We start from the raw sequence: 9,135 nt of genomic DNA on the forward strand, positions 1-9,135 counted from the left end.
AGCTTCTGCTTTGGTCTGCAGGATGATTTACACTCACCCAGGATGTCCTTTCCTAATGTTTTCTAGCAGCCCATTTTGTAGCACCCAGTTGCTACATGTAAGATTTTAAATGGCCTAAGAATCAGGACAGTGCTGCCCACATTTCTTGGCCTGGTAGGATCTAAGCACGATTTCCGTGGAGTCTGGATATCCATGGTGTTTAATCCCTTGCTCAGAGAAACTGTCCATGGAGAAGAAGTTGGCTGTAATGTGTTCAAAACTCAGCTCTCAGTAACAAATAGAATTTATATCTTAGACAGAACAACATATGGTTGTTATCTGGCCCTGGGAAGGACAGATTTGTGTTGCAAGTAAACAAATTGATGAATGAGTAGCAGTATTAAAACAATATCTCTGACCTTTACTGTAAAAGCATGCAGATGCTCAGAAGAGAGGAGAAAAAATAACAGAGCACAAAATCTCCACAACGATGTAGTTTCTCTAAGGATCATTTCTCCCCATATATTATTGATTCATACTTATTTTTAGGAGTATGGCTGGAAATGTCATAAGGACTAGAGCAGTTCTCTACCCAACCTTCTCATCCATTTTTCCTTAGGCTGGAGGATGTTTGGATAAACGTGCATGTTATAGCTACTGATGCCATCTGTGAGATTTCAGGACTGTTCCTTGAGCAAGAGACAGGTGGGAAGTCCTTCTGGCTTTTTAGGTAGGCCATCTCATTCCTACCTTATCTTAGTCTTTCTGTATTCTTCCATTTCCAGAATATGTTCCAGGAAGATTTCAGGAGCATGACTGAAGGGACCAGGAACAGCAGCGACTCCTCTTCCGCCTTCGTTCACACCAGCACCGTGAGTGCCATACTGGTCACTGTCTACTCAGTTGCCTTGGCTGGAGGTGGAATTGGGTCCATCACAATGTCCTTTGTGCTGCTCAAGATGAACACTCTGTCCGTGACCACGACTGCCATCATAAACCTGGTGGTTGTGCACAGCCTCCTCCTCTTAACGGTGCCCTTCCGCCTGCACTACTATGTCAAAAAGAAGTGGGTATTTGACATGCCATTTTGCAAGATGGTGAGTGCCATGGTGCACATCCACATGTACCTAACCTTCATATTCTACGTGATCACGCTGGTGATCCGGTGGCTCATCTTCTTTCAGTGGAAGGACAAGGTGGAGTTTTACAGGAAGCTGCACGCCATTGGGGCGAGCGCTGCTGTGTGGCTCTTCGTCATGGTCTTTGGGGTGCCGCTCTTCTACTTCGAGTATGGACGCTCAGGCTTGTACAGTAATACAACATGCTTCAAGTTCCAGAAAGAGCTACAGCACGAGAGTGTGAAAGCCCTGAACTACACCCTAATTGTAGCTGTTGCCCTCATTTCTTGTGTCCTCTTGAGCTTGCAGATTTTTATCCTGGTAAAAGTGGCAAGAAAATTTTCCACCTCCCTCTGTTCACACCAAGAATTCTGGGCCCAGGTGAAAAACTTGATTTTCATCTGGATCATCATAATTTGGTTCCTTCCCTATCACCTGTTCAGGGCCTACTACATACAGTATGTGAGTGATTTTGACCAGTTGGAAAGCTACAATGAGATTTTTTTGAGCCTGACTGCCCTGAGCTGTCTGGACCTGCTGTCATTCGTGCTGAGTGGAAGCCGCTTCTTCAAGCAAAATGTGGGGATGCTCCACAGGAGGTTGTTTTGCTGCTAGCATCAGCCTCCTGGAGCATGTGCAGGACCTGGGAGAGGACAGTGATGGACAGACATGGCAAACTCACTCCTCAGCAAGTTGAGGGTGTGCTCTGGAAATGGTACAGCATGTCCACACAGGGCTTTGCATGTCAGCTTCCTGAATTAATGGAACAAACGGCCCCCAGGGTCTCAGCTAGTAAACAGGAAGGTGATGTCAGCAATTTCCTCATGGTGCTACCCAGTGAGTCGTGGATGGACCTGGAGAAGAGGGAAGAAAGGTCATGGACTCTTCTCTCTTACTGTTTTTACATTAAGATTTGTGAAGTCAAAGGCACTAGGAGGAGACTTGAGAATTGCAATGTAGAAACACAAAGAAGTAAGCTGGTTTATATGGACTAAGGTACAGATTTTTGAAACTTAAAGATCTATATCATTTTCCCATACATTTCATATTTATTTCCCACAAGCTCTCATAAAATATCAGGGAAGATATTGCTCTTCCTGAGTAGATCTGTTTCTTTACTGTTAAGCATAACTTTCTAAGTGAATTGAACTATTAAACCAGCTATTTAAAACTAAATCACTGATAGTTATTTCTTAAAATATTTTCTCAAAATCACTTTTTGAGATGGTATCACTGCAGCAGAAAAGAATTTTATCTTTCTCACATTATGAAAATATGTCTAAAAAATTATACACTATTACTGAAATGGACATTGCAAGTTCAAACAAAAGCCTGTATTATTATTCACAATTTTTTTCAATTAAAAGTTGTATTTTACAGTCAGGACAAATTTTTTTAGATCATTCAGAAAGAATGATCCAAAAAAGACCTTGGATACCCAAGATATTTGTCTTCTCTTCAAAAGACAAATATCTTAGGTATCCAAGGTAGCAATGTTTTTTTGTAAATCTTATGTTGATTTTGTGCATTTATGGAGTTTATTAGTTACTCACAGTGTGTTTAGCTTGAAAGCAATTCTATAAATTTTGTACCCTGTACTGGTGGAAGGAATGAAAATGTTGCTGCTTGGATTGGAGGGATGGAAAAAGCTAATAGACCTAGTGTAGCTAAAAAGCATATTACATCTCAGTGAGGCATTGCCACTTGCTATCTCTGAAGACAGAAATAAATTCCACTAAAAAAGAAGAAAAACTCGGTAAAATATTTCTATCAAAGACATTGAGACTTTCATAGCTCAGCTGCTTTATACCTATCCCTAAAAAAGAACATAAATCTCAACTCCTCTAATGCAAGACATCAATGGCTAATACATCTTTATTTTTCTTGCCATCTGCATAAGGTCACATTTTTCATCTAGAGTTAGTGGGATAATAATTTAATCATTTAAGTAATTAGAGGTTATCAGCTGATCCATTTCCATGAGAGTCTCTCCTCACGATGCTGTTGAAATCCACCTTTTCACCCTTGTGGATCTTTCCATTCCTTTCTGCTTCACCTTCAACATCTCTTGCACATCAGACAGCAATAAAATAACAATTGGTTGATCTTGTTGTACTTGTGCAATCTCATTGCTGTGCTCATTGCTTCTGGTCCCACCAAGATGGTTACTTTATGGGATCCCATCTCTTCTGTAGTCTTTCTGCCTTGTCCTCCTTCCTTCTTGCTTCAAGGTTCTTTATATCTATCAGGATATTTGATCATAAAAAGGTATTTTCAGGTCAGAGTATGAGTCATGCTGTACAGCACCAAAAGGTAGAAATCACTGAAGTTCGTAACGCAAGTGAGGTGTTGGGCAGCTCTCATGGTTCACCCTTGGCAAGCAGCCTGGACCTTAACGTCTGTTAAGAAAGAAATGTGAGAGCTTGCAGTGTGTGTGTACCTGAGAAAAATCTATCCAAGAAGGAGTTTGTTCTCAAAGGATCACAGTAAAAAGGATGACAACTACCAGCCAGATTCAACAGTATTTGGGGAACTACTTTCAAAACATGGAGGGAATCAGCTTGGATGTGTAGCTCACGACTAGTTAACTGTGTGTCATTAAGAAAGCAATAAACTGCTATTATCCAAATTTGTTTTAAAGCTACACAAACAAATCATATTCTCCTTGTGGTGGGAGAGGATAGAAATTGGTATAAAATTTATGTTTCCTCCCCTAGCAATGTGGTTGGTTAAAGAAAATGCTTTGTATGCATTCTGTAGGCACTGCATAGCTTTGTAACATTATATTATAACCCTTCTACTGTAATAAAGCTATTAACAAACAAAATTACTATGTGCTGAAAAAGTACAAAAATGCACATAAATTGGAAGTATTTTATATCTGCATTTGGAATGAAATATAAAACATGATTTTAAAAACAGTACCTCCCAACTATACAGACAAACAAATCCTGTTTGTTCATGTGTTAAAATCACAAGTAATTTAATTCCTGTAAAAATGCAAACTTTCACAGTAGCCTGCACCACAGCACCACAAAAATAGTAGTGGCTTTTTTCCCCCAATGAAATTTGTTGCTAATGATGTTAATACTAACTCAGCATGATAACAAGCTAATTAGGGGGTCCAATAATCACATGATTTAAGTTGCTGATGTTATCCAGCACCAAGTCATGCTTTTTATGGGACTGTCTATGCAAACTTTATGTCTACCACTTGTCTTGCTTTGTGGGAGCCAGTGTGTGGCAGAGAAAGCCTTCCTCTGCCCTGAGAGAATGAACTCCCTTAACTGTGCCAGGAGTTGACCACTCTAGAAGAAGGGGAATTTCCAGTTACCTTCATCTGCTTGGTCAGAGGCATCGCAATCATGAAGGTGACACTTTTTTCTTGCTCTGTCAGAGGATAGTACTAGACTGGGAAACAATCATGATCACAAGTACTATTTCAGAAGGACATAGAGGGGATAGGATCTGAAGAACAGGACTGGGAATGAGGAGAAGAGAGCAGAATATCAGCAGACTTCTGCCACATGCCAACAAGGCAAGGTGACTGTGTCCCTGGCCTTCATCTCAGATTATTTATTTAATCCTTAAAGTTGCTAAAATGTGGCACTCTCACTGAAGGAAGCAAACTTGCCCTCAGCCCTCCTTGCTCCCACTCCTGCATCGTTCTTTCCATATGGCTGGAATTTGCCTCCTGAGTGCCTTTCAGCTGCATCAGTTCCCTCTCCAGCTCACCAGAGAATCATGGAAAATCAAATCAAGGCAAGGAAAAATACAGCAAAGACTGCATTTTGCAGCAATCCTGACTTGAGGTTTTTATCAACTGTAATCCTACTTGTCTAATCCCCCTTAGGATACCGATCTTTTCTTTTCAGGCAGTTTTCCACATTTCTGTGTCACCTGACATTTCCATTTCCATGTATTACCAATAACCAGGGTGCCTTAGACTAAAAGTACTGGTTGAAGAAGAAGATACCTCCATAGCTGCAGGCCAAGGAACAGGGGTTTGAGGGTTTCAGGCACTTTATGCTTTCTCCGGGGATAGAGAGAGATGGGCATGAAAAACCCTGAAGGCAGCAGAGGCAGCAGTTTCTGAACAAAGGCCTCAACAGAATTGCAGAATTGGACATTTCTGACCCCTAAAGTCACTCATTTCTGCTGTTTTCAGAGAAATAGGACTTGGCGTGCATTTTCCCTGCAAGTAAACCCTATGGCTAGGACTTGATTGGAAATAAGGGCTGGTTTCAAAAGTCAAGGAGTTATTAATAAAATGCCAGCTTGACTTCCCAGACAAAAATTTAGAAAATCAAACTAAACTTTCTGACACTCAGTGAAGTAATTTTCCTCACTTGTGAACAGCTGCTTAATAAACCAAATTTTTTGCTGAATAGAGAAATACCAACAAAGATAATATACAGTGTCTATTCCCTTGAGCCCAGCTATAAGTAATATGTAATCCTCTTTTCTCTGGTGAGGCAGCAGACATGCCAGCTGGCTGCTTTCACCCTCAACCAGTAACTTCCCTCTTTCCTAGCAATGCCTCCAGTTTGGGAGTGCCCAGCTGGTTTTGCTCATCAGCTCTTCCAGCTGTGCCCTCAAGGAATCTTGTGTCACTCACATGTGGCTGGGGCTCAGAATCACAAAATCAAAGACTGGGTAAGGTAGGAAAGGTCCACAGTGGGGCATCTGATCCATCCTCCCTGCTCAAGCAAAGTCATCCTAGAGGACATAACAGAGGATTGCATCCAGATGGTTCTTGATATCTCCAGTAAGACAGACTCCACAACCTCTCTGGGTAATCTGTCCCAGTGCATGGTCACAGCACAGTGAAGAAGTTCCTCTTCATATTCAGATGGAATTTCCTGTGCATCTATTTCTGCCCATTGCCTCATGTCCTAGCTCTTGGCACCACTGAGAAGAGCCTGGCTCCATCCTGTCAGCACCTTCCCTTCAGATAAAAAATTGATGAGGGCCCCTTTCAGACATCATTTCTCAGGCTGAACAAGCCCAGCTCTCTCAGCCTGGCCTCATAAGGGAGAGACTCCAGCAGAACTGTAGAGGTGATCATCTTTGTAGCCATTCAATGGACCTTCTCCAGAACTCCATGTCTCCCTTGCACCAAAGAACCCAGAACTGGACACAGCACTCCAGGTGTGGCCTAGCCAGGCCTGAGTAGAGGGGAAGGATCACCCCCCCCAGACCTGCTGGCAAAGCTCTTCCTAAACCAATGTCTGTCTTGGCCACAAGGGCCCTGCAGCCTCATGGACACCCAGGACCCCCAGGTCCTTTTCTGCAGAGATGCTTTCCATCAGGCTGACCCCCAGCCTGTGCTGGTGCAGGGGGTTATTTTTCCCCAGGTGCAGAACCTTGCTTTTTCCTTTGTTGAACTACTACCCAGTAGGCTCACATGACTCAGGTCTTTGTAATGGAATGGTACCAGTGCCATAGCTGGGAAGGGTAATGCACAGCCAGCTGGGGGCTCAAATCCAGAGGCAACCCCACCCATAGCAGGGTCATAGTCAGGAAGGGACACATGCCCAATGCCAACAATAGAGGCAAGAGACACATAGGCAGAGAAATTTGATAGCATCCTCAAATGCTTCATCCAAACCTGCAGGAAGCAAAACCCTGATTTGTGCTCGACGGGGAACACACGCTGTCTTGGTTTTGAAAGACAGGTGTCTGCTAAGGAAGGCAGAAGCCTCTCCTGAAATGGAAAATGTAAACCTCCCCTGAAATGGAAAAATGTAAGTCTCCTCTGAAATGGAAAATAAACCCCCCTCCCTCCAAATTGCTATAAATTTTAAATTAAGGGGCTCTCAGGCAACAGATATGGGAGCAGGAATAACAGTTCTTTAATAGGGAAGAAAATAAAAAGATAAAATAAACAATGCAGTAAAACCAAAACAACACTGACAGAGTCAGAATACAACCTGACACCAGTTGGAATTGTGGCTGCAGTTCTCCTGGAGTGTCAGGTGTGGTTCTGTTGGAGCAGGGATCCTGTAGAAAGGGTGTAGTTTTCCTCTGAAGATCCAGTGGAAGAAGAGGCAGCTGTCCAGTGGAGAAGTTGTGCTGGTGTTCCAGAATCTCAAGACTATATCCAGGTAGGAATGCTTGGCTCCTCCCTCTGGGTGGAGCATCTCACAATGGGATGCTGTAGTTCTTATCAGTCATGCAGTGACATTCAATAGCCTGTTATCAGCAGATGTCTCCCCAGAGGGAGGAGTGGTTGTGGAAGAGATGAGGAAAACTGCCTTCTTAACAGAAGACAACTGCCATACAAATGGCAAATAGAATACAATTTGCTTGGCAATCCAGGACACACACTAAGGGAAGGACTCATGGAAAAGAGCTCATAGCCCCTGATCTGCTTTAGAGTTCTGCAGCATGGAGAAACCCAACAGCCAGCCCATGGTTGAGGGGGGAGGCACACCCTAATGGAGTGGTGGCACCACGATCTCTAATGACAGCATGTAAGAATTGCACATTGGACTTTGTCTGCCCAGTACTTTTCCTCAGCGGAGCAAGAGCTCACAGAGACTTCACTAATAAAATAACTACAAAAATCTGAGAGAAAATAGGAAAGGGCGGTCTATGTCTGCCTTAATGGGACAATGTGACAGAGAGCTTTCAATCATACCCCTTGGAGAGGAGAGTCTCACGTGTCTGGAGGCTGTGTGGAGAGAAGCACAAATGGATGCAAATTCCATACACATGGAGATAGACCACAGTCCCTGTCCTCTGCTACAGAATGAGCAGCTGAAGGAGAATCTTCTCAAGACATGAAATGTGTCTGTACACTGGATATAGCATGACAAAGTTTCACATAGGGAAAAGCAGTATATAAGTTAAATTCAGCTTTCAAGAATAAAACTGTCTTTACAGTGAACTGGCCTTCAGAAGTTTAAACCTTAACAGCAGACAACCTGTATATAATATCATAAATCTGTGAAAGTGGCTATTAAAAAAAAAAAAGCTTGGCAATTTGCAGTTCTTTCATGAAATGACAGTTTCAGCTACATAATATGACTGGGTTTAGGTATTTCAGAAAATAATGATCATTTTATTATACCCCTGGACCACATCCTTTACTTGGTCATCACCTGAAATACTTAATGGTTTCCAGCTTTTCACAAAACGTTACCTTTTATCACTACTGTTCTAGTAGTGATAGAGGAAGGTCAGGTTAAGTATCAATCCAAGGAACAAAAAATTTAAAACCACTGTACATTTTACAGAGTTGTCATCAGAAGATTCTTAATTTTAGAAAATATAATATATAGTGTGCTCTTTAATATACTGTGGGGTTTTAAATAGTCTGGGTAATAAAATGAAAAGAGCTCTTTCTGTTATCTTTTAAACCAACAAGTTCAAAAAGCTAGAGGTTGGATATTTTGCATAATGCATGCCTACTATTTTCTGTCATTTTGCAAAATAACTGCAATTCATTCTGAGAAATGTTTGAAAATTTTATTCTTTTTGCAAAATGTGTGCTTTCATAGTATGGCTGCAATGTATGTCAGAAATTGGTGCCAGAGCAGTTGTACATAAATAGAGGGAGTTGAATCAGATTTCTCTTTAATTGCTGAGTAATCATTCCTGAAGTTGCCCCAGGATTTTCAACTTAAATTTAGAGAACAACTGTACAAAAAGAATAAGAAATGCTCCAAGTATGTAATCCCAAAGACAGAGTATTGTGCAACGATTGCTGGAATAAAGACAAGAAATATAGAATCCCAAGTCAAAGATGAGCCATGAATACTATCTGCTTAGAAAGTAAGTATGGAGAACACAGTCCCTCTGTTTTTTTTAAGTCTAGATGTCTATGTCGGTGCTTTCCTCATTTACATACACATAATTATTTCTAATAAACTGCTTACTATGTGCCTCATTTCAGATATGAAATTCTAGTGTGGACACACTGAGAAGTTGACTGAGAGCAGGCAAACAGAAGAGGAGTCTCCTCCATGTGAGCATCGAGGATATGTGCAATATAATCATAAAAACACATATGGCCACAGTGGCCATGACTGTA

General features: G+C 41.7%; 1 protein-coding gene across 1 annotated transcript; it reads left to right on the plus strand.

Annotated features, from left to right (window-relative positions):
* Nucleotides 1-767: 767 nt before the first annotated feature.
* Nucleotides 768-2,331, plus strand: LOC139591404 (probable G-protein coupled receptor 141). Its single transcript, XM_071429959.1, has one exon. It carries the CDS (start codon nt 768-770, stop codon nt 1,710-1,712), a length of 945 nt encoding a protein of 314 aa, XP_071286060.1. The 3' UTR covers nt 1,713-2,331.
* Nucleotides 2,332-9,135: the final 6,804 nt, after the last annotated feature.

Source organism: Agelaius tricolor, unplaced genomic scaffold, assembly GCF_023055355.1.
Source record: "Agelaius tricolor isolate 1412-34295 unplaced genomic scaffold, bAgeTri1.0.p SCAF_6, whole genome shotgun sequence".
NCBI lineage: Eukaryota > Metazoa > Chordata > Aves > Passeriformes > Icteridae > Agelaius > Agelaius tricolor.